Source organism: Aquarana catesbeiana, linkage group LG07 (genome assembly GCF_042186555.1).
Source record: "Aquarana catesbeiana isolate 2022-GZ linkage group LG07, ASM4218655v1, whole genome shotgun sequence".
Classification (NCBI taxonomy): domain Eukaryota; kingdom Metazoa; phylum Chordata; class Amphibia; order Anura; family Ranidae; genus Aquarana; species Aquarana catesbeiana.
In genome coordinates, this window is record NC_133330.1 from 83,446,408 (window position 1) to 83,473,431 (window position 27,024).

Below are 27,024 nucleotides of genomic sequence, written 5' to 3' on the forward strand. Positions count from 1 at the left end.
GGGGGGGTGAAGGACACGGAGGGGGGCTGTAGAAGAATGGGGGGAGAAGAAGGGGGTGAAGGACACGGAGGGGGGCTGTAGAAGAATGGGGGGAGAAGAAGAGGGGGTGAAGGACACAGAGGGGGCTGTAGAAGAATGGGGGGAGAAGAAGGGGGGTGAAGGACACGGAGGGGGGCTGTAGAAGAATGGGGGGAGAAGAAGGGGGTGAAGGACACGGAGGGGGGCTGTAGAAGAATGGGGGGAGAAGAAGGGGGTGAAGGACACGGAGGGGGGCTGTAGAAGAATGGGGGGAGAAGAAGGGGGGGTGAAGGACACGGAGGGTGGCTGTAGAAGAATGGGGGGAGAAGAAGGGGGGTGAAGGACACGGAGGGGGGCTGTAGAAGAATGGGGGGAGAAGAAGGGGGGTGAAGGACACAGAGGGGGCTGTAGAAGGATGGGGGGAGAAGAAGGGGGGGTGAAGGACACGGAGGGGGGCTGTAGAAGAATGGGGGGAGAAGAAGGGGGTGAAGGACACGGAGGGGGGCTGTAGAAGAATGGGGGGAGAAGAAGAGGGGGTGAAGGACACAGAGGGGGCTGTAGAAGAATGGGGGGAGAAGAAGGGGGGGAAGGACACGGAGGGGGGCTGTAGAAGAATGGGGGGAGAAGAAGGGGGGGTGAAGGACACGCAGGGGGCCTGTAGAAGAATGGGGGGAGAAGAAGAGGGGGTGAAGGACACAGAGGGGGCTGTAGAAGGATGGGGGGAGAAGAAGGGGGGGTGAAGGACACGGAGGGGGGCTGTAGAAGAATGGGGGGAGAAGAAGGGGGTGAAGGACACGGAGGGGGGCTGTAGAAGAATGGGGGGAGAAGAAGAGGGGGTGAAGGACACAGAGGGGGCTGTAGAAGAATGGGGGGAGAAGAAGGGGGGTGAAGGACACGGAGGGGGGCTGTAGAAGAATGGGGGGAGAAGAAGGGGGTGAAGGACACGGAGGGGGGCTGTAGAAGAATGGGGGGAGAAGAAGGGGGTGAAGGACACGGAGGGGGGCTGTAGAAGAATGGGGGGAGAAGAAGGGGGGGTGAAGGACACGGAGGGTGGCTGTAGAAGAATGGGGGGAGAAGAAGGGGGGTGAAGGACACGGAGGGGGGCTGTAGAAGAATGGGGGGAGAAGAAGGGGGGTGAAGGACACGGAGGGGGGCTGTAGAAGAATGGGGGGAGAAGAAGGGGGGTGAAGGACACGGAGGGGGGCTGTAGAAGAATGGGGGGAGAAGAAGGGGGTGAAGGACATGGAGGGGGGCTGTAGAAGAATGGGGGGAGAAGAAGGGGGGTGAAGGACACGGAGGGGGGCTGTAGAAGAATGGGGGGAGAAGAAGGGGGGTGAAGGACACGGAGGGGGGCTGTAGAAGAATGGGGGGAGAAGAAGGGGGGGTGAAGGACACGGAGGGGGGCTGTAGAAGAATGGGGGGAGAAGAAGGGGGGTGAAGGACACAGAGGGGGGGCTGTAGAAGAATGGGGGGAGAAGAAGGGGGGTGAAGGACACAGAGGGGGGCTGTAGAAGAATGGGGGGAGAAGAAGGGGGGTGAAGGACACAGAGGGGGGGCTGTAGAAGAATGGGGGGAGAAGAAGGGGGGTGAAGGACACAGAGGGGGGGCTGTAGAAGAATGGGGGGAGAAGAAGGGGGGTGAAGGACAAGGAGGGGGGCTGTAGAAGAATGGGGGGAGAAGAAGGGGGGTGAAGGACAAGGAGGGGGGCTGTAGAAGAATGGGGGGAGAAGAAGGGGGGTGAAGGACACGGAGGGGGGCTGTAGAAGAATGGGGGGAGAAGAAGGGAGGTGAAGGACACAGAGGGGAGCTGGAGGTGTCTGGGAGCCGCCCCTGAAATGCGGGAGGCTCCGGCACCTCGCGGGAGACTTGGGATGTCTGCACAGAAGACAGCGGAGCTCTGACAGGTCTGTCCCTGTACAATGAGCGGAGACGGAGCTGTCATCCGCTCAGCCAGGAACCGGGATCAATGGAGCGATCCCCCAAAGTGGAGTCCGCTGAGGGGATCTGTCCCGTGTGAAAGGGGCCTTAGGCATGAAGGGGTTAAATCAAATAGGTTGTTTTACAAGGAGATCTTTACAATCCCTTTCAGCTTCTCCTCCTCCTCCAGGCTTCTACTGATATGTTATTCTAACAACAACTTGACAGCAAAGTTTTCTTTCCTTTCCACCAATAAGAGTCACTCCTCCTGTATAACACAGGTACAGCCCCGCCCCTACAAGCCGAGCCATCTCCATGGTAATACTACAAGCACTGCACTCCGTATCCCTCCGCCAGCACGGCACATTCTTGCTCTTTATCCTTCCATATTATCAAATACGGAGAAACATTACATAAAGTATTTATTAATGAATACGACGAGCTGACGAGGCTTTCAGCCCGCTGGCTGCTCTGTCGCTTCAGATACCGGGGACTATTTATCGGCGCGGATGAACACAGTGATGTTGGCATTTGTTGGTGGAGAAAACTTTGTTGCAGAGAGTTGGAGGAGCAGGTAAGAGGATAGAGGAGGGCGGATCACCAATATACAGGAGGATAGTCCCCATTATACAGGAGGGATAATCCCCATTATACAGGAGGGATAATCCCCATTATACAGGAGGGATAATCCCCATTATACAGGAGGGATAATCCCCATTATACAGGAGGGTAGTCCCCATTATACAGGAGGGATAATCCCCATTATACAGGAGGGATAATCCCCATTATACAGGCGGGTAGTCCCCATTATACAGGAGGGATAATCCCCATTATACAGGAGGGATGGTCCCCATTATACAGGAGGGTAGTCCCCATTATACAGGAGGGATGGTTCCCATTATACAGGAGGGATGGTTCCCATTATACAGGAGGATAGTCCCTATTATACGGGAGGGATAGTCCCCATTATACGGGAGGGATGGTCCCCATTATACAGGAGGATAGTCCCCATTATACGGGAGGGATAGTCCCCATTATACGGGAGGGATGGTCCCCATTATACGGGAGGATAGTCCCCATTATACAGGAGGGATGGTCCCCATTATACAGGAGGGATGGTCCCCATTATACGGGAGGATAGTCCCCATTATACAGGAGGGATGGTCCCCATTATACAGGAGGATAGTCCCCATTATACGGGAGGGATGGTCCCCATTATACAGGAGGATAGTCCCCATTATACGGGAGGGATGGTCCCCATTATACGGGAGGGATGGTTCCCATTATACAGGAGGATAGTCCCCATTATACGGGAGGGATAGTCCCCATTATACGGGAGGGATGGTCCCCATTATACGGGAGGGATGGTCCCCATTATACGGGAGGGATGGTCCCCATTATACGGGAGGGATGGTCCCCATTATACGGGAGGGATGGTCCCCATTATACGGGAGGGATGGTCCCCATTATACGGGAGGGATGGTCCCCATTATACGGGAGGGATGGTTCCCATTATACGGGAGGATAGTCCCCATTATACGGGAGGATAGTCCCCATTATACGGGAGGGATAGTCCCCATTATACGGGAGGGATGGTTCCCATTATACGGGAGGATAGTCCCCATTATACGGGAGGGATGGTTCCCATTATACAGGAGGATAGTCCCCATTATACAGGAGGGATGGTTCCCATTATACGGGAGGGATGGTCCCCATTATACGGGAGGATAGTCCCCATTATACGGGAGGGATAGTCCCCATTATACGGGAGGGATGGTCCCCATTATACGGGAGGGATGGTCCCCATTATACGGGAGGGATGGTTCCCATTATACGGGAGGATAGTCCCCATTATACGGGAGGGATAGTCCCCATTATACGGGAGGGATAGTCCCCATTATACGGGAGGGATGGTTCCCATTATACGGGAGGATAGTCCCCATTATACGGGAGGATAGTCCCCATTATACGGGAGGGATAGTCCCCATTATACGGGAGGGATGGTCCCCATTATACGGGAGGGATGGTCCCCATTATACGGGAGGGATGGTCCCCATTATACGGGAGGGATGGTTCCCATTATACGGGAGGATAGTCCCCATTATACGGGAGGGATTGTCCCCATTATACGGGAGGGATGGTCCCCATTATATGGGAGGATAGGTCCCCATTATACGGGAGGATAATCCCCATTATACGGGAGGGATAGTCCCCATTATACAGTGTGCTGTGAGGGAGCGGGATAGAGAAGTTATGGAGCCAGCTTCACAATACTTGTCATTCTATAATAAATATTGTCCAGTCTGATATGTTTGTGTGAATGGAATGTTAGGAAGTTAGGTTGTATTCACACCTCAGTGTTGTGAACGTGCTCAAAATTGTGTGTTTACAAAATGTGCAAAAAAAAAAAAATGCTGCCTTTGTAGTGCCATTCAATGTTATCGGCACCCCAAATGTAGCAAACAGATGCTTAACAAGCCGCATGAGCTACTATGACGCTTGTAGGGCAGCCCATTGACACAAACACACAAATACACTATATAGTGGCGTAAATACAAGGCTGAATCACAACTACTAATAAAAAGTTAAAACGCACATTAAAGTCCATTGACTTTATAATCCATAGTACATCTGTGGGAATGGGAGAAACGATCACACAATTGGATGTGTATCTGAACAGGGGTGGTGGTAGGCGGCAGCTGTCCTCAGAGTATAGCCAGCTCTGTGTGAACAAGAAGGGAGAAGAAAAGGAGGAAGCGCCACCTAAGTGCAGAGATTAAAAGGCTTTATTAGCGCAACCGCTGAATAACACTTGGGGCTAGTTTACACTTGCTTCAAAACAAGGCTTCGGACAGGCTTTGTTAACTACTTGGCGCCCACAGACGGCTGCAGCACGGGCCTTAATTGCGGGGAGGGCGTCCATGGACGTCCTCCCGAGCAAGCGGGAAGCGGCGAGCAAGCGGGAAGCGCGCGGCACGCTCTGTGATCACCGAGCTGATCACAGATCCAAGTAAGAGGTCAATCTCGGCCACTTACCACGTAATCAGCTGTCAGCCAATGACGGCTGATCACGTGATGTAAACAGAAGCTCGGTAATCAGTACTTTTTTTTTTTTCCTCACGCTATCAGCGTGAGGGGAAAAAAAAGACGATCACCGGCTTGTGTCCCTCACTCAGAATGCCTTGGCTGGGCCCACCAGTGCCACCTACCAGTGCCCACTGTGCCACCTACTAGTGCCACCTACCAGTACCCACCAGTGCCACCTACCAGTGCCCACTGTGCCACCTACCAGTGCCCACAGTGCCACCCATCAATGCCCATCAGTGCTGCCAATCAATGCCCATCATGGTCTAATAATCAGTGCCACAGATCAGTGCTGCCTATCAGTGCCACCTATCAGTGCCACATCATCATTGCTTATCAGTGCCACCTATCAGTGACCATTAATGCCGCCTTATCAGTGCCCATCAGTGAAGGAGAAAATGTACCTGTTTTCAAAATTTTATAACAAAAACATGAAACAGTTTTGTTTTTTTTTTTTTCAATATTTCGGTCCCTTTTTGTTTTATTAAGCAAAAAAATAAAAAACCCAGCAGCAATTAAATACCACCAAAAGAAATCTCTATTTGTGTGAAAAAAATGATAAAAATTTAATTTGGGTAAACTGTAGCCTGACCGCGCAATTGTCATTCAAAGAGTAACAGCGCTGAAAGCTGAAAATTGGTCTGGGCAGGAAGGGGGTTTAAGTGCCCAGTAAGCAAGTGGTTAAAGCTCTCTGAACGCCAGTCAAAGCTCCTGTCACTAAATAAAATGGTTAGCTTACAGTCCTGTTTACACCTGCTTTTGCTTGGTGCTTTGGTGGAGCTTTGATGAGGCTTCGGTGGGGCTTTAAGCAAGCTTTGTCATAGACTTCTATTGAGGCCTTGAAGCACCACTGAAGATACATGGGGTATAATTTTGAAGTGAAGCCGAAGCAAAGCAAAAGCAAGGTGTAAACAGGACTGTAAGCTTACCATTTTATTTAGTGACAGGAGCTTTGACTGGCGTTCAGAGAGCTTTAACAAAGCATGTTCGAAGCCATGTTGAAGCCGAAGTAAGTGTAAATGAGCCCTTACAGGATGAAAAGTAATTCAGGCTCATAAGTCCAAGGGTGAAGAAGATGTCCAGCCTATATTGCATCCATACAGGTATACCGTCACTCTCCAGGCTGTGTGGATAGATGGATGTTGTCCTCAGCGTCTTGTGGCCACCAGGAAACCAGAACCGACAACCAGCGTGGAACGCGGCCGGAAACATGACATCACAGAAATGAGATGCGGCCGTGCTGGATGGGAGTAGTAGATTAGAGAGTAGACTACGTGCTCAGAGCACCAGCTCCTGCTAGAGGCCTATGATAATGAGAAGGTACGTCCCTCCCGCGTCATTGCGTAAATATGTAATGACGCTGTAACCATCGAGGAAGAGTGACGTGCGATCTGCGTTCCTGCGCAGAGACGCTCTGATGTGTCCATCACATGCCCTTTTACTTAACCACAATTGGCTGAATCCAAAGATCAGGCCGAGGCTTGGTTCCTATCCCCTGATAGGTTGGACAAATATCCCCTATCCCTAGATAGGTCGGAAGGATAGTCAGCTGAATGTCAGCTGACTCTCACATGACGGGAATCCCGGAAGTTACGCCGCACAGGTGTCCCCGGTGTAAATTTTAATAATTTTAATAGTTTTATATAAATAGCGCAGCAGATGAAAGGGCAACTTTACCCCAGTTGATGTCTTTTGAAGACGAAACGCGTCGGATGTATGACGCCATTTTATCATCTGTTACTGAGCTAAATGTACCTCTGTTATTTTTAGGAACTTTTTTACCTAAACTTTTACTGGAAATTTCTTTTTTGATATAATTAAATTTCCCGGTAATCCGGAATTTACACTATGTGGAGCCTTTTTTCTCCTTATCCACTTTTCCTGATTGCATGAGATACGAATGTTTATTGGAGGAGGAATCCGGGACTTCGCTTTGGATTGGGAACCCTTCCAAGACTCTCTTGCCAGAGACCAAGGACAACAGTCACCCTACCGTACTTAAACGGTGCAAGCTCATACGACTCACCGCCAACGGCCTGTGAGTCCACCGCGTCCGGTAAGGGCATTTTATATCATCTTCTTTGCCTGGTCAAGAGTTGGAAAAGCCTATTTGAAGATAGGAATAGATGTTACTGTGATATCTGCATCTACCCAGGATTCCTGTATATAATCGAATGAACTGTTGAATATCCTAGGGACTCGCCATTTATTCCCACCTCATGTCATGTTGCAATATACATATTTTGGGCTTTGGATTTGATGGTTGATGATTATATTGATTGTGTGCACACGATTTATAGGTTGTTTTATTATACGTTGATATCAAGTTATATTTTTCTATTCAATTTTTTTATATATAGGTCATTAATAATAGGTTCACACGTTTGGTTTAATAGAACCTAACGCTCGCATTACACATTGACTTCACTATTTACATTACTCTATTTTTATAGAGGCTATCACTAGTAAATTCACATGTTGGGTTTAACAGATCCCAACGTTTGATATGCACATAGGTGTTATACACAACACACCTTTTTTATGCACAAATTAGCGCTACACTTTTCTATCCTCACCTTCTAGAGGCCTGTTTCAGTTTCCGTGATGCCATTTCCGTCTGCTCTGGCCGTGTTTCACGCTGGTTGTCGGTTCCTGTTTCCTGCTTCTTGGTGGCCACATGACGCTATGGACAACATCCATCTATCCACACAGCCTGGAGAGTGACGGTATACCCGTATGGATGCAATATAGGCTGGACATCTTCTTCACCCTTGGACTTATGAGCCTGAATTACATCCTCTTAAGTCTCATACACACGATCGGACTTTAAACAAACTTTTCCGTGGATTTCTGTCCAAAGGGTGTGAAATTGGTATGCATACACATGGTAGGACTTTTTAGGCAACAAACATGAATGTAGTGACGTTTCAACGTACTGGCGACACTTCAAAAGAGGAAGTTCAATTCTCCGGCGCCACCCTTTGGTCAACTTCTGTATTGTTGTCTGATCTTTTGCATTGGTTCTGAGCATGCGTGTTTGTACTTTGGACTAAAGTCCGATGGTTTTGTGTACACACGATCGGACTAGCCGACGTAGGACTTTTGTTGCCGCCAAGTTTGTCTGTTCGCACAGCCAACATTTGTCCGATGAAAACCAAAAAAGTTTGTCCGATGGAGCGTACACACGGTCGGATGTTGCCTTAAGACAGCTAATTTGCATGTCTGTTGTCAAAAAGTCAGATCGTATGTATGGACCTTAAGTGTTATTCAACGGTTGCGCTAATAAAGCCTTTTAATCTCTGCACTTAGGTGGCGCTTCCCCCTTTTTTTTCTCCCCATTGACATGAACAGACTGCCCTATGTATGTAGTGTGAAAATACAAACGAAAAGCACATAAACATGCAAAAGCGCAACACTTGACATCACACATCATAGTATGAATGGGGCGTAAAGAAACATTTTAGATAATAGAAGATATTTTGGAATAACTATTTGGAAAACATAAATATTCTTGTGGCGTAGAGGGCATGTTCAGATGGGTATTTGCAGGTGAGGATCTGCGATTATTTTTTTTTTTTTTGCTGGTGGAGAAACTGACCCCCTACACACGTGTGAACAGCTGCAGCCAGATTTGTACTCTGTACAACCTAATGGCTGGCACTGCTGCTGTTTGCATTAATGCCCCGTACACACGGTCGGATTTTCCGATGGAAAATGTGTGATAGGACCTTGTTGTCGGAAATTCCGACCGTGTGTAGGCTCCATCACACATTTTCCATCGGATTTTCCGACACACAAAGTTTGAGAGCAGGATATAAAATTTTCCGACAACAAAATCCGTTGTCGGAAATTCCGATCGTGTGTTCACAAATCTGACGGACAAAGTGCCACGCACTCAGAATAAATTAAGAGATGAAAGCTATTGGCTACTGCCCTGTTTATAGTCCCGACGTACGTGTTTTACGTCACCGCGTTCAGAATTGGATTTTCCACCAACTTTGTGTGACCGTGTGTATGCAAGACAAGTTTGAGCCAACATCCGTCGGAAAAAATCCTAGGATTTTGTTGTCGGAATGTCCGATCAATGTCCGACCGTGTGTACAGGGCATTAGGGCGGGATGAGTGCTGTGCGGGAAAGGGCCCGTTCCATGCGCATTTCCTGCACCGACTCAAAAAAGCACGGCCTTTGTGATCTGCTACGGGTGCTAATGCATTATTAGCAGCATCGCAAATACAGTGCGTTTGCTGGTACCACAGCACCATGCGATTTGGTGTGGCACTTATTCAAAAGGAGTGAATGTGAAATCCAGCCTATTCAAATGGATGGCCTGAAAATAACACTGCATGGGAGCGCACATCACATTCCTGTGCGATTTAGGTGTAAACCGGGCCTTAAAGTAGTTGTGAACTCAAGTCATTTAGATTGATATTCTAATAGGTATATTTGTACTTTTAAATGATACATATTTGTAATTTAAAAAAACAAAAAACGTTGCTTACACAGCATTTTCAGCATGTATTCTGCAGGTCATGTGATTGCTTTTGACTCTTGAGTGCATTACGCACCTATGGGTGGGCGTGTGTACATTGAGGCATGTTTGTAATTTCCTCAAGTGACACTTTCCACTAAGTAAAGGGATACAGTGCCTTGAAAAAGTATTCATACCCCTTGAAATTTTCCACATTTTGTCATGTTACAACCAAAAACGTAAATGTATTTTATTGGGATTTTATGTGATAGACCAGCACAAAGTGGAACATAATTGTGAAGTGGAAGGAAAATGATAAATAGTTTTCAAATCTTTTTACAAATAAAATCTGAAAAGTGTGACGTGCATTTGTATTTAGCCCCCTTTACTCTGATACCCCTAACTAAACCTCTAGTGGAACCAGTTGCCTCCAGAGTCCACCTGTGTGTAATTTTATCTCAGTATAAACTCAGCTGTTTTGTGAAGTCCTCAGAGGTTTGTTAGAGAACCTTAGTGAATGAACAGCATCATGAAGGCCAAGGAACACACCAGACGGGTCAGTGATAAAGTTGTGGGGAAGTTTAACCACTTCAGCCCCGGAAGGATTTACCCCCTTCCTGACCAGAGCACTTTTTACAATTTGGCACTGCGTTGCTTTAACTGCTAATTGTGCGGTCATGCAATGCTGTACCCAAACAAAATTTGCGTCCTTTTCTTCCCACAAATAGAGCTTTCTTTTGATGGTATTTGATCACCTTTGCGTTTTTTTTTTTTGCGCTATAAACGGAAAAAGACCGAAAATTTTGAAAAAAAAAAATGATATTTTCTACTTTTTTGTTATAAAAAAAGTCCAATAAACTAAATTTTAGTCATACATTTAGGCCAAAATGTATTCGGCCACATGTCTTTGGTAAAAAAAAATGTCAATAAGCGTATATTTATTGGTTTGCGCAAAAGTTATAGCGTCTACAAACTAGGGTACATTTTCTGGAATTTACACAGCTTTTAGTTTATGACTGCCTATCTCATTTCTTGAGGTGCTAAAATGGCAGGGCAGTACAAACCCCTCCAAATGACCCCATTTTGGAAAGTAGACACCCCAAGGAAATTGCTGAGAGGCATGTTGAGCCCATTGAATATTATTTTTTTTGTCCCAAGTGATTGAATAATGACAAAAAAAAAAAAAATGTCTTTTTCCCGCAACTTGTGTCACAATATAAAATATTCCATGGACTCGACATGCCTCTCAGCAAATAGCTTGGGGTGTCTACTTTCCAAAATGGGGTCATTTGGGGGGTTTTGAACTGTTCTGGCATTTTATGCACAACATTTAGAAGCTTATATCACACATCACCCACTCTTCTAACCACTTGAAGACGAAGCCCTTTCTGACACTTTTTGTTTACATGAAAAAATTATTTTTTTTTTTGCAAGAAAATTACTTTGAACCCCCAAACATTATATATTTTTTTAAAGCAAATGCCCTACAGATTAAAATGGTGGGTGTTTCATTTTTTTTTTCACACAGTATTTGCGCAGCGATTTTTCAAATGCATTTTTTTGGGAAAAAACACACTTTTTAAAATTTTAATGCACTAAAACACATATATTGCCCAAATGTTTGATGAAATAAAAAAGATGATCTTAGGCCGAGTACATGGATACCAAACATGACATGCTTTAAAATTGCGCACAAACGTGCAGTGGCGACAAACTAAATACATTTTTAAAAGCCTTTGAAAGCCTTTACAGGTTAGCACTTTAGATTTACAGAGGAGGTCTACTGCTAAAATTACTGCCCTCGATCTGACCTTCGTGGTGATACCTCACATGCATGGTGCAATTGCTGTTTACATTTGACGTCAGACCGACACTTGCGTTTTTTTTTTTTCTTTATTATTTTTTTGCTTTTTTTTTAATCTTATTTTTAAACTGTTCTTTTCATTTTTTTAAATCATTTTCTCAGGGAAAGTAAATATCCCCTATGATAGCAATAGGTAGTGACAGGTACTCTTTTTTGAAAAAATTGGGGTCTATTAGACCCTAGATCTCTCCTCTGCCTTCAAAGCATCTGACCACACCAAGATCGGTGTGATAAAATGCTTTCCCAATTTCCCAATGGCGCTGTTTACATCCGGCAAAATCTAAGTCATGATATGCTCGTAGCTTCCGGTTTCTTAGGCCATAGAGATGTTTGGAGCCATTCTGGTCTCTGATCAGCTCTATGGTTCGATTTGACTTATTATGTCAAATCGAACATAGGAGCATGCATGCCCGAGAAGTGCGTGATCATAAACTGTAGGCTCACAGCTATACCTGTATCTTCTTCTTTAAGAAGATACAGGTATAGCTGTGGGCCTGCAGTTTATGATCACGCACTTCTCGGGCATGCATGCTCCTATGTTCGATTTAACATAATTCGGAGGATTATGACCCAATTCTTTGGCATCAATGTTGTTATGGTGATGGTAATAACAGATGTTGATGACAAGATAATCAAGAGGTCTAAAGAGCTTAACATGTCGCCAATGTCTCTCGCTCGAGCTTACGAACAGGAGTTTAAACAAGACATGATGGCATTGAAGTGCCTATCTGCCTTATAGAAGATACCTTGTGGGGAGAACCACCTAAGGAGCCATCCAGGTTGAGAGACCCGAGGCTGGGGTAGAAAGCCACAGGCATGTACGATCTCCTTTAAAAAGAGATCTTAGGAGCTGGTAAGCGGCAGTATTTTCATTGGTGGAGGCACCCTTCTGTCATCACATTCTTCTTGGTGTTGCAGTTGCACGATTTACATCGTCTGGACGTTTTGCTAAGCCAGCACTTGGAAGATTGTTCTGCTAGTGAACCTTTTTTCCTATAACCCATTGGAGTGGACTTGAATCTGCTTACTTCATTTATTTACCCATGTTTTTTATTATTTTATTTGTCACACTTGTCACTGGTGGTCACGTTTCAGTGTGTGTATAATAATAGTGGACCAATATGACCGCAACTCACTCTTTTTGGTTATGCCCATTTCGAGGGAAAGGCCCAGAAAGCGCTTAAATTCGGAGACCATAATTGGTCTCTAATCTCTGGCAAGGGAGGACTGGGGAATAGTGGCGATGTGTTGACCAGTGTACAAATTGCTTTGGTCCACAATAGATCTATAGAGATCTTCGGTGAAAAACAGCGAATAAAAATCAAGTGACGTAAAATCAACTGTTGAATGCCGGGAATGCCACCTGAATTCCGAGTTGGCCAGTGAATGGGGGAAGTACGGGTGCTGCAGAAGTGGTGGGTTCCTTATTAGGATTGGCGAATGCAGCAGGAAGGGCACTATGGGCACTACGGGCCTGTGTTCATCTTCTTGGTGGCAGCGGGACACTACTTGTGCTTGCCACTTCGCCAGCTTGAACTGCACTTATGGGACTCGCCACGTCACCATGTGATACTGCAGTGCTGGATGTACGACCAGGGTGTACTAGGCCGCTGGTGCTTGCCAGTTCACCAGAAGGAATAGCGGCGCTAGTACTGCTCTGCTCTATACGAGGGACCTGCGGTTCTTGCACATCAACGACAGAAGAAGTTCGGGGTCTGGTACGCCTGACATTGGCAAGGAACACAACTCCGTCGTCAGAGCTATCTGTCATGGAGCCGCTGTCCTCTACAGGATCGTATTCTGAGCTTGAATCTGACAGATGAGTGACTTCCTCTTCACTATCTGTCATGCTCAGAAGCGTGTAGGCCTCTTCACTAGTGTACCTTCGATTTGCCATTTTGGGCTCTAAATTTAGTGGTACACTAGTGAGACTCACAGGCAAAAAAGCTCCTGACTGTTAGTGACTGTATCAAAACGCTACCAACAAAAACTGTTAGTGATCGCAGGGATCAGGCCTGACTCTGTGAACGCTGTAGTTATGTGTGTTTAGTGTTTTGTAAGTGACAGTGATCGATCGATACTGCACTTGGGTGGGCTGGGCAGGGCTGGGCCGAGGGGCAAAACGCAGGTGCTAGTAGGTATCTGGGCTGATCCCGCTAACACTGCGTTTTTGGGAACCCTAAACTGCTGGGGACGCTAGTATAGATCTGATCAGATCAGATATTGATCCGTTCAGATACTATACCACTAAGGGAGGTGTATGCTGCGTGCGTGGGTGTTAGCAGTACTGGCGCTAACCTGACGCTGCCTGGGGCGACGCAGACCTTATCTGACCCTAAAACTTAACTTATATCACCAACGTGCAATTAGGGGGTTAAACCTTTATTAGGTAATAAACGGCGGGTGCCCTGAAACTATAATAAACAAACTAACCAGCGTCATCCGTAACACTTATACGGTGATCACTGGTGAAAGGGTTAACTAGGGGGCAATGAGGGGGTTAAAACCTTTATTAGGTAGTATATGGGGGTCCCTGTCGCTATAAAACACTGACGGCGAACCTATATACTTACCTCCCTAACTAGCGTCACCTGTGACACTAATACAGCGATCAGAAAAACGATTGCTTAGTGACACTGGCGACGGGGGGTGATCAAGGGGTTAAAACTTTGTTAGGGGGGTATCCTAGACCTAAAGGGGGCTACCACTAACTGCCCTACCACTTATAACTCTCACAAACTGACACCAATGCAAAAAAAAAAAACTGCTATTGGTGTCACTGTGACAGGGGGTACAGGGGGGTGATGGGGGGTGAAAAGTGTGCCTAGTGTGTTCGACTGTTAGTGTAGTGTTGTGCAACTCACATTGATGTCTTCTCTCCTCGTCGCCGGAATGAAAAGACCGGCTCGAGGAGAGATGACATCACTTCCTCTGCCGCTGTTTACATTACAGCAGCAGAGGAAGATTTTCATTCATTGGGAACGATTGCGAGGGGGTGGCCACGAATGAGTGGCCTCCCCCTCAGCCTGGATCGCTCCCCTAATGAAGCTGACCGCCTCGGGCACCGGGGGGTGGCGCGACGCGCCCCCCGCCCGCGGGAGGCAGATCACGTACCAGGTACGTGATTCTGCCTGCCTGTGCCATTCTGCCGCAGTTTATCTGCGTTAGGCGGTCGGCAAGTGGTTAAAGCAGGGTTAGGTTATAAAAAAAAATCCCAAGCTTTGAACATCTCACGGAGCACTGTTCAATCCATCATCCGAAAATAGAAAGAGTATGGCACAACTACAAACCTACCAAGACATGGCCGTCCACCGAAAACTGACAGGTTGGGCAAGGAGAGCATTATTTAGAAAAGCAGCCAAGAGGCCCATGGGAACTCTGGAGGAGCTGAAGAGATCCACAGCTCAGGTGGGAGAATCTTTCCACAGGACAACTATTAGTCGTGCACTCCACAAAATTGCCCTTTTTGGAAGAGTGGCAAGAAGAAAGCCATTGTTGAAAGAAAGCCATAGGAAGTCCCGTTTGCAGTTTGCTAGAAGCCATATGGGGGACACAGCAAATGTGGAAGAAGATGCTCTGGTCAGATGAGACCAAAATGGAACTTTTTTGCCTAAAAGCCAAACGCTATGTGTGGTGGAAAACTAACACAGCACATTACCCTGAACACACCATCCCACCGTGAAACATGGTGGTGGCTGTGTCACGTTGTGGGGATGCTTTTCTTCAGCAGGGACAGGGAAGCTGGTCAGAGTTGATGGGAAGTTGAATGGAGCCAAATACAGGGCAATCTTAGAAGAAAACCTGTTTGAGTCTACAAAAGACTTGAGACTGGGGCAGAGGTTCACCTTCTAGCAGGAGAACGACCCTACACATACAGCCAGAGCTACAATGGAATGCTTTAGATCAACCCTTTTCAACCAGGGTGCCTTGAGGTTTCTTTAGGGATGCCTTGGCAAAATGCCTAGAAATTGATCAAGCCAGCAGGTGGATGAAGTCTGCCTTTTAATTACACAAAGCCACAGGTTTTCATTATGCACCATTTCAACTTTCTAGACACTGGCATCCTAACAACCAATGATGTCATCAGTTGATAAGGAGGATGTTTGTCCCCTCCGCAGCATTATTGTTTGGCCCTCCTGTTCCCCTCTCCATCAGTACTGGTGTCACATGAGCTGACTGATGGAGAGAAATTGAGGGAGAAGAGAAACCTAGGAATACTAGTCAGTACCAGTGTGCAAAAGTGTATTTCCTTTGGAAGAATAAATCCCCTCTAACATTGGGTGTCTTACGTGTGGATATTCCTGCAGTGTGTAAAAATATTAGAATCATTTTTTACATTTTAGAATGGGGGTGCCTTGAGACTGTTCATAATTTTAAAGGGTGCCTTAACTGAAAAAAGGTTGAGAAACACTGGTTTAAATTAAAGCATATTCATGTGTTAGAATGGCCCAGTCAAAGTCCAGACCTAAATCCTATTGAGAATCTGTGGCAAGACTTTTGCTGTTTGCTGTTTTACTTTTGCTGTTCACAGACACTCTCTATCCAATCTGACAGAGCTTGAGCTATTTTATAAAGAAAAATGGGCAAAAATGTCACTCTCTAGATGTACAAAGCTGGTAGAGACATCCCCAAAAAGACTTGCAGCTGTAATTGCAGCGAAAGGTGGTTCTACAAAGTATTGACTCAGGGGGGCTGAATACAAATGCGAGCCACACTTTTTACATATTCATTTGTAAGAAATTTGGAAAACCATTTATCATTTTCCTTCCACTTCACAATTATGTGCCACTTTGTGTTGGCCTATCACATAAAATCCCAATTAAATACATTTACGTTTTTGGTTGTAACATGACAAAATGTGGAAAGTTTCAAGGGGTATGAATACTTTTTCAAGGCACTGTATGTTTTTATTTTTTTTTTGCAGATTCATACTTGCCTAGGTGGATGCAGCATCGGTTCCCTGTCGGCTCTAACACTGAGAACCGAGCAACCAAACACCGCCGATCGCTTTGTTCTCAGGGCTCCCTGAGCAGAGAGCTGGTGACTGGAGAACACCTTGCATTTTCCTCTATGAATGCAAAGCATTCTCTGACAGAACAAGTTGAAGAGGAGGGGTGGCAATTTAATAATCTCTTACTCGTCCATTCGGAGAATGCTTTGCAAAATGCAAGGTATTCTCTGAATGGCATCTCTGAGCAACCCCCTGTGGTTACTATGCAGAAGGGAAGCCACTCACTCACCACCGCTATTCAGAGAACACCCAGGATTTTTCTCAATGAATGCAAAGCGATCTCTGATTGAGCAAAGTGGAGAGGAGGGGCAGTGACATCATGATCTCCATCTTGTGCAGTCACAACTGTGCATTCATTAAGAAAAATACAAGGTGTTCTCTAAATGGTAGCTGTGCCGGGTGAGCGAGCCCTTGTAGTTAATATGCTAAAGGGTCAAGCCTCACCTATGCATACTAACACTGGGCCAAGCTGCCGCAAAGTAAGTATGCAAAATCTATCATCACTGGAGTTCAGCTTTAAAAAATTGCCACATGTTAAAGTATACATAAGAACACATAAGGTTTTGTGTCAGTTTTATACTTTCACCATACTATCTTGTTTAAAGTGATTGTAAAGTATTTTTTTTTTTTCAATAAAATAACGAATATGTTATACTAAGAGTCGGTTCACACTGAGGCAGCACAACTTGCAGTGCGACTGCCTCAGGCGACTTGAACACGACAGCAGCAGTGACTTGCAAAACGACTTCTATATAGAAGTCAATGCAAGTCGCCCCCAAAGTATTACAGGAACCTTTTTCTAAGTCGGAGCGACTTGCGTAGAACAGTTCCATTGTACAGAACAGGACGCGACTTGTCAGGCGGCTAAGTCGCCTGACAAGTCGTCCCAGTGTGAACCGGCTCTTACTTGCTCTGTTGCAGTGGATTTGCACACAGCAGCCTGGATCCTCCTCTTCACGGGTCCCTCTTCTGTGCTCCTGGCCCCTCCCTCCTGTCGAGTGCCTCCACAGCAAGCAGCTTGCTATGGAGGCACCCGAGCCGAGTCACATTCAGACAAAAAGCTGCAGCCTGGCCCCACCCCCTCTCTTCCGATTGGCAGACTGGCTTTGGTTAACAGCCAATGGCTCCGCTGCTGTGTCTCAGCCAATCAGGAGGGCGTGTCTCGGCCGAGACACTAGTGGACATTGCTGGACAGAGATGGGGCTCAGGTAAGTATTCGGAGGGCTGCGGGCACACAGAAGTCTTTTTATCTTAATGCATAGAATGCATTAAGATAAAAAACCTTCTACCTTTACAACTCCTTTAATTTACTTATAAAATAATCCTGAAGATATTTAACAACATCTTATTTTTAGGATTGAAAAAAAAAAAAATATGAAGTGTCAAAGCCAACAAGGTTGAGGATCCTGCTGAACCTACAGAAGAAGCATGTACCCAGACTCCACAGTTGGGCAAATGATCTCATCAGAAAATGATGACTATGATAGTGGGGTTCCTACGGACAGCGAGCTCAAGACCCCAGAAAAAAAACATTTCTCCCATAAGGAACATGTTTCAGATTATGAAACTGGCTGCTCTTCTCCAAACACCAGCAAAGTGTCATCTGATGAAGAAAGCTCTGGAGATATCAACTCACAGGTGACATTGATGGATTCCAGACAAGGGGTTGATGAGACAACTAGAAATAAGGACATCGCTAGCCAGAAGTTGGAAGATGTGCCTCACACTGTGACTTGCACAATCACTATCTCATTTGCAATCCCAGGGCTACCTAAAAAAGGTAATTCTTTATGATGAAATTCCTTACAGACCATATGATTAAATACATAGTAGCCTTAATTCACCTTGAACAGTATAATTATGCATAACTTTTATTAGGTATTTGAATTAAATAATTTTGTAATGTTCACATAGCAGTTAGCAAGCATGTTGTATTGTTACTTAGATGGGACCTGTTTCAAATGATATGAGCACTAGGGTTATCCATTCAAATTCCAACTTTGACAGTACCTGCATGGAGTTTGCATGTTCTTCCTGAGCTTGCGCGGTTTCCTTTTGGTACTTTCCAGTTTCATCCCACACCCCAAAGATATATGCTGGTAAGTTGTTTGGCTCGTGTCTAAACTGGCATTAGTATGTGCATGTATGAATGTGAGTTCAGGAGCTTAGATTGTAAGTGCCTTGAAAGGTCAGGGGCTACGTAAATTGTCGGTGCTGTAAATATATATATATATATATATATAGTATATAGCATGTCCAGCCAAAACTTTTTTTAGTTTTGGATAGAGTGGGGAAGGATCCCTGTCAGGTTTCTACTGCCATCTGGGGCTCCATTAGTGAGAACTGCCTTTACTAGTTCCTGTTTTGCTGTCAACATTTTACCCGACAGGAAGTGTGGAGAACTTCGACAAAAACACGGACATAAATAAAATGCTTTTCTTTAGTAGAGAAGGAGAAGTCTATAATCTATGCCAGCTCTTTATTATTTGTTTTCGTCTGCCCTGTTGCAAATTTCCCCTCACTTCCTGTCTGGGTAAACTCTTGTCAGCTAGACAGGAAATTAGGATATCTATCCAAAACTGAAAAAAAAAAAAAAAATCTTTTGGTTTAACATATGCTGCATACTAATAATAAAAGAGTTCCGATTCAATGAATGACAGATAGACAGGAAGCCTTATGGCACTGTAATAGTGGTGGTCCCTGCTTATGTCACATAAGGGAATATAATCATCAAACTGTGAACAGTAGCTTAGTGGTGAACACTGGGGAATTTCACCTAGACTGCTGTCTTAACCACTAAGGAAGCATGCTGGCCCAGAAATTATTACCTGATATCTCCATTTACAGAGGTGATGTGTTTTGTGACAGTTTTGGGTTACTGCAATTCTCTTGAAAATCGAAAATGAATTTTTTGGTTTGGGTCAGTTACCACTGTGATAGTATGTTAGCTAAAAAGTTAATTGCCACTGAAACATGCTGAAAGGATGCTTAGAGAAAGCATGTTGGAGATCTGATCAGGGATAAGTAACAAACAATACATCTATAGGAATGGCTCTGTTTTTCCACACTAAAGGCAAATGAAAATAAAATGTGTCCATCCATGTCCCTGATGGACACATCTCTCCAAAGCTGGCCACGGACAGATTAAAATTTGGCCAATTCATAAACTTTCTAAATTTCAATCAGTGTGTGGATGTACCGCTTCATCAGAAGTCAATTGTTGATTGATGTCTGTGGAACTGACAAGTTGGAAAACTTTTTTCGATCAGCAGCTGCAGTTAACTGGCTAAAGAATTATGTATAGAAAAATTGGTTGGAGATCAATACTCACTATTAGTAAACACAACACTGGGTGTTCAATATACCTGTCTGATGTCCCGAAATTTGCAGGCTCACCAATAATAATAAGTGCGGTCTCTGTGCCTAAAATACTATAGAGAGAATTCTTTTTTTCACGGGAAAGGCTCCCACTGAGAAGAGACACAGGCGGACCATGCTGCTTAATAAGGGATAAATTTTATTAGAAAAATATATTTAAGACCAGGTACCTACCACCAACACCAAGATCATATTAAAAATAGACAACGATGTCTGTTTAAGAGCAGCTGCATCACGCTTCAACCATGCATGCACACACCTGTAACAAGGCTATTGTTAATGGGATTAAGTAATATTTGTGGATCAGACTTATGCCCCGTACACACAGTCGGATTTTCCGGCGGAAAATGTGTGATAGGACCTTGTTGTTGGAAATTCCGACCGTGTGGAGGCTCCATCACACATTTTCCATCGGATTTTCCGACACACAAAGTTTGAGAGCAGGCTATAAAATATTCCGACAACAAAATCCGTTGTCGGAATTTCCGATCGTGTGTACACAAATCCGACGCACAAAGTGCCACACATGCTCAGAATAAATAAAGAGATGAAAGCTATTGGCTGCTGCCCCGTTTATAGTCCCGACGTACGTGTTTTACGTCACCGCGTTCAGAACGATCGGATTTTCCGACAACTTTGTGTGACCGTGTGTATGCAAGACAAGTTTGAGCCAACATCCGTCGGAAAAAATCCTAGGATTTTTGTTGTCGGAATGTCCGATCAATGTCCGACCGTGTGTACGGGGCATAATGATTTCAGTGACATGCACCATACATAACAAAGTCCGTCCAGTCACTGTATTTAAATAGAAACCCTTTTAACAAAAGACCCCTGTTTAAAGGGTAGTTGATTGAGTCAAGTTGCTAGTCCCACAGAGACAGCCTTAATTAGTGTTGTAACAAGACATAGCTGTCAGTGTGGAGAGATGATTATAGTCCACAGTTAGGCCCCTTTCACACGAGGCGGGCTCCGTTTCTACGGAGCCCGCCTCGGTCCGCCGGCTCAGCGGGAGATCTGTCCGTTGATCTCCGCTGAGTCGGCGGATGACAGGTCCCTCTCTGCTCACTGAGCGGGGAGGGGCTTGTCAGGCGCCGCTGCCGCCTATGGAGGGATCGGACGAAAACGGACAGCGTGTCCGTTTTTGTCAGATCTCACCCGATCCGATCCGCCAGCGACGGATCTGGACATAGAGCCATACGTCTGCTTTTAGCGGATCGGACGGGGTCGGATGTCAGCGGACATGTCTCCGCTGACATCCGACGCTCCATAGGCTAACATGGATCGCCCGTTCAGGTCCGCCGTCAAAACTGACAGGCGGACCTGAACGGTCCGATCGTGTGAAAGGGGCGTCAGTGTCCAGTCCAAAGATACAGAAATACAGTTTCCCAGAAGGGAATTGCATGTATTCACAGGGTCTAACTGTTGGAAAAACAATAACTCAATGACGTTGTTTATGAAGTTGGCTAATACTGGCTGAGAAGTAACAAAAAGCAGGATGCAAAGTAAAAGGAGGCAGTTAAAGGACCTATGGTCCGCTCACCCGACCACTCATGGAGCGATATAATCACAGTCCTATACTATCTTTCTCCGGACCGGGGGGCTGTATGTGCCGTCCTGTATGCTCCGTTTGTTGAGCAGGGTCCGTTGTCAGCACTATATAAATGTCAAGTCCTCTGGGCCACCATCCGCTTGTATCAGCTAAAGTAGTCACCGCTGGCTTCAGGCAATCAGCTGCACATGCACAGGCGTGATGAAATACGTCATCCACGATGCATAGAGCGTCGTGGATGACGTATTTCCACGACAGAGATGCTCTATGCGTCGTGGATGACGTATTTCATCAGGCCTGTGCATGTGCAGCTGATTGCCTGAAGCCAGCGGTATAACAGTGTAAATTTGCTGCCCCCTCAGAATAACTAAACATACAGCCATTGATGTCTAAACTCCTGGCAACAAAAGTGAGTACACCCCTAAGTGAAAATGTCCAAATTGGGCCCAAAGTGTCAATATTTTGTGTGGCCACCATTTGTTTTAAGCACTGCCTTAACCCTCTTGGGCATGGAGTTCACCAGAGTTTCACAGGTTGCCACTGGAGTCCTTTTCTACTCCTCCATGATGACATCACGGAGCTGGTGGATGTTAGAGACCTTGTGCTCTTCCACCTTGCATTTGAGGATGTCCCACAGATGCTCAATAAGGTTTAGATCTGGAGACATGCTTGGCCAGTCCATCACCTTTCCCCCCAGCTTCTTTAGCAAGGCAGTGGTCATCTTTGAGGTATGTTTGGGGTCGTTTTCATGTTGGAATACTGCCCTGTGGCCCAGTTTTCGAAGGGAGGGGATCATGATCTGCTTCAGTATGTCACAGTACATGTTGGCATTCATGGTTCCCTCATTGAACTGTAGCTCCCCAGTGCCGGCAGCACTAATGCAGCCCCAGACCATAACACTCCACCACCATGCTTGACTGTAGGCAAGACACACTTGTTTTTGTACTCCTCACCTGGTTGCCGCCACACACGCTTAACACCATCTAAACCAAATAAGTTTATCTTGGTCTCATCAGACCACAGGACATGGTTCCAGTAATCCATGTCCTTAGTCTGCTTGTCTTCAGCAAACTGTTTGCGGGCTTCCTTGTGCATCATCTTTAGAAGAGGCTTCCTTCTGGGACGACAGCCATGCAGACCAAGTTGGTGCATAGTGCACAAAGCAAGTGCTACCACTAGGCAAACTAGGCAGCCGCCTAGGGCGCACTGCTGCCTAGGGCGCCTGGCCACTGGTGTTCCTACTCTCTTTTCTCTGCAGCAAGCAACTAAGTCTCAGCATCAGCAGGCAGCCGCCAGACATGTGCAGGATGAAAAAATTCGTTTAGTTTAGTTTCGTTTCGATTCGTTATTTAACTAAATTCGTTTAGTTAAATTCGTTGCATTCATTACATTCGTTTTCGGAATTTGTTTCGTTTCGTATTCGAATTCGAAAAAATTCGACCGCATTCGAAAAAATTCGACCGTATTCGAAAAAAAACTATCAAATTCGAAAAAATTCTAACACATTCGAAAAAAGCTGTCAAATTCGAAAAAATTCTACCACATTCGAAAAAACTATCAAATTCGAAAAAATTCTAACAAATTCGAAAAAAACTATCAAATTCGAAAAAATTCTACCACATTCGAAAAAAACTGTCAAATTCGAAAAAATTCTACCACATTCAAAAAAAACTATCAAATTCAAAAAAAATTTTACTACATTCGAAAAAAATATCAAATTCGAAAAAATTCTACCACATTCGAAAAAAAACTGTCAAATTCGAAAAATTTCTACCACATTCGAAAAAAACTATAAAATTCGAAAAAATTCTAACACATTTGAAAAAACTATCAAATTCGAAAAAATTCTACCACATTCGAAAAAAACTGTCAAATTCGAAAAAATTCTAACACATTCGAAAAAAATATCAAATTCGAAAATATTCTACCACATTCGAAAAAAAACTGTCAAATTCGAAAAATTTCTACCACATTCGAAAAAAACTATAAAATTCGAAAAAATTCTACCACATTCGAAAAAACTATCAAATTCGAAAAAATTCTACCACATTCGAAAAAAACTGTCAAATTCGAAAAAATTCTACCACATTCGAAAAAAACTGTCAAATTCGAAAAAATTCTACCACATTCGAAAAAAACTGTCAAATTCGAAAAAATTCTACCACATTCAAAAAAAACTATCAAATTCAAAAAAAATTTTACTACATTCGAAAAAAATATCAAATTCGAAAAAATTCTACCACATTCAAAAAAAACTGTCAAATTTGAACAATTTCTACCACATTCGAAAAAAACTATAAAATTTGAAAAAATTCTACCGCATTTGAAAAAAACAATAACTGAGTTTGAAAAAGTAAACTATATATATGGTTATATATATATATATATATATATATGTAGGAAGGCCAGTATGGTGGCCTGAATTTATGGGAGGAGCCCGGGGGGTATTTAAGCAGCCCGCTCACCTGTGGTGCTTGTCGGTTTCCTGTGCGCGATATACGTCACTAGGCCGACTATTCGATATACCAGCGTCCGCAAGTTCTTGCCTCGCAAGTTCCCGTATTCGATATTCCGTACTCAAAACCTTCGAAGTCCGCGTTTTTCGTTTGTATTTTGTACCACGCGTCTGGCTTGGCTGTCGCAGGTAAGGTCCCGTCGGACTTTTCGTTTTCATATCATGTCACTAAACCGTGATTTCAAATTTTCGTTTCACTCGCATTTCACAAACTGCAATGTATATCGCTCGTACGTTCGATATGTTACCCTTTCGACAGCACCGCGACGCAGACGTCGCTTCATTTCTAGCATGTCGGTATTCAAAAAAAAAATAAAAAAAATATGTATATGCGTCGGTAGACAGCCATAGCGAGTCGCAAATTGCAATTTATCAAGTCAGTTCGATACCAACCATTTCTCATTTCTGAAACATTTCTAAACTCATTTCTGACATTTCAAATCATTTCTCATTTCAGTCACTTACCGCGCTCCGATTCGAATCCAGTCGCACCAAAGGTGCGCCGATTCGTTCCGGTGTGCCCCAGTTATTACGGCCTCATTTCTATACATGCACCAGAGTTACGTTATTGTCAGTCAATTGTACCTCTGCCATGGTTATCATTTCATTTCCACGTATCACGTTCCGACATGAATTCAGTCGCATGAAAAAAAAAAAAAAAAAAAAAATGCACCGATTCATCTCGGCGTGCCCCAGGATTGGCCTCATTTCTATACATGCTCCAGAGTTACGTTTATCAGTCAATTGTACCTCTGTCATGGTTATCATTTCATTTCCATGTATCACGTCCCGACATGAATTCAGTCGCATGAAAAATGCACCGATTCGTCTCGGCGTGCCCCAGGATTGGCCTCATTTCTATACATGCTCCAGAGTTACGTTATCAGTCAATTGTACCTCTGTCATGGTTATCATTTCATTTCCATGTATCACGTCCCGACATGAATTCAGTCGCATGAAAAATGCACCGATTCGTCTCGGCGTGCCCCAGGATTGGCCTCATTTCTATACATGCTCCAGAGTTACGTTTATCAGTCAATTGTACCTCTGTCATGGTTATCATTTCATTTCCATGCATCACGTTCCGACATGAATTTAGTCGCATGAAAAATGCACCAATTCATCCCGGCGTGCCCCAGGATTGGCCTCATTTCTATACATGCTCCAGAGTTACGTTATCAGTCATTTGTACCTCTGTCATGGTTATCATTTCAGTCCCACGTATCACGTTCCGACAGGAATTCAGTCGCATGAAAATGCACCGATTCGTCTCGGCGTGCCCAGGATTGGCCACATTTCTGATACATGCTCCAGAGTCCGGATCATAGCTAAATCGTAGACATCGGGGGATTGACCCATATCTCTGTCATGCAATTTCTACCATTTTACTCCCACAACGCATCACCGTTTCGGAACCAGTCGCATCTGAGGCGCACCATTCGTCACGGCATGCATCACTGGTTCCGATCACATTTCATACCTACACCAGAGCTCGGTTAGTTGCCAGTCGCTAACACGGCACAACCAATTCGAGCCTCGGTCAAAACAATCATTTCTCTAATTTCATTTAATACTGCACTCCTATTCGAATCCAGATGCATCAAACAAGCACCGATTCGTCCCAGGAGCACCAATATTTTCAGTTGCCTCATTCCAATACACGCTCCAGAGCCCGGTCCACGGTCGAACAAATCGTGACACGACCAGGCCGCACCTCTGTCATGCAGTTCATTCATTTCACAATCAAGGCAAAACATTTCGAATCATTTCACTGTCACAAAATTGCAAGCACCATACAAATCATGGCTTCAAGTTACTTAGCAATCCCTTCACGAATTGTCACCTTTCATCTTCCTCAGGTCAGTCAAAGTTCAGTAGGTCCACCCTGCACCAGGTTGGACGATATCCCCCCAGGTAAAAAAAAAAAAAAAAAAAAAGGGAGAATAAGTCGGGTAAGTATGACTCAGCGGATCAAAGAAAAACTTGAAATTCATCTCACCCCCAATAGGTTACAGTCAACCAGGAAATAAAGCTCGAGAGATCCTCACCAGAGCAACCATGTCCCAGGCCGGCAGTGAAGACTTCACGGCCCCTCTATCACCTACTCCGGTCTCAGAAAGCGGCAGCGTGCAATCCCTCAGGGGATGGACTATCCCCAAACTGATGGCAGAGCTCAGACGCAGAGGTGTCCCCTTCCCCGCCACAGCGAGGAAAGGCGAGCTCTTCAAACTCCTCTTCCCCCCACCAGCAGCAGGACCCAGTACCCAACAGGCATCCCTCCAGTCCATATCATCGGCCATCTCACAATTACACACGATGGTGTCATCTCTATCCACCTCAGTTGCAGACGTCCAAGCCAGGGTGGCACTTCTGGAGGCCCGACCGGCCACGGCTGTCCCCGACCCAACTGCAACTCAGACCTTGACACCTCTTCCTACAGGTACCTCAGGCTCAAGCGCCATTGTCTACCCTCCCACCTGGTCCCAACCAGTATCAGGAAGGACATTTTGGACGGCAAGGACGTCAACCTGGCCTCTCTCCTTATCTCCGTGCATGATTTGGCAGAAAATAAGGCCTACTCCTGGGGCGACATATCGGTGGTCCTTAAAGCCAAAGACCCCAGGCTGAACCGCAAGCTATCAGTCCCTGAATTTACCCTGGCCTTTGGCATGCTCAGAGATGTCTTGTGCTCAGCCACCCCTAGCAGGCGGGAAGAGCTGGACTTATACCTCCATACTGTGGTAGACTTGGGCCACAAGTATGGAGGTTTCGCCTTCTACGATTATCATCGTTCCTTCTCAGCCAAGGCCGCCGCCAGATTCTCACAATTCCAGATCACGACAGATTGGAGTCTCATGGACACAGAGCTCTTTTGCCGCCACTTTGCCGGCTTACGCTCACCTCTGTGTGCAATTTGCCAGTCTTCCACCCACACTGCCACCTGGTGCGCCAATACGGCGATCAGACGGCCCTTCGAGTTCCCCTCTACCTCAGGTACAGTACAGGGCCAGTCGATCCCTGAACCAACGCCCCAGGTGGACAAACTCGGACGCCCAGTCCGAACCGTGGGAGGGGCAGCCATCTGTAACAACTTCAATTATGGGTCCTGCAACTTCAGCCAATGCCGTCTACTTCACATCTGCACTTTATGCCAAAGAGCACACCCTAGGAATTTGTGTGAAGTCAAGCAACACAAGAGGGCATGACTAAGCCGAATCA

At 45.4% G+C, this 27,024-nt stretch overlaps 1 protein-coding gene across 1 annotated transcript in view; it reads left to right on the forward strand.

The window, feature by feature from the left end:
• The first annotated feature begins 2,274 nt into the window (after nucleotides 1–2,274).
• The window catches only part of CFAP92 (cilia and flagella associated protein 92 (putative)), a 303,652-nt gene continuing 278,902 nt past the window's right edge, over nucleotides 2,275–27,024 (forward strand). Inside the window, exons 1-2 of the mRNA XM_073592393.1 lie at nucleotides 2,275–2,509; nucleotides 17,719–18,143. Coding sequence (XP_073448494.1) covers nucleotides 17,792–18,143 — 352 coding nt within the window. The 5' untranslated portion in view covers nucleotides 2,275–2,509; nucleotides 17,719–17,791. The remainder of the gene's footprint in view (nucleotides 2,510–17,718; nucleotides 18,144–27,024) is intronic.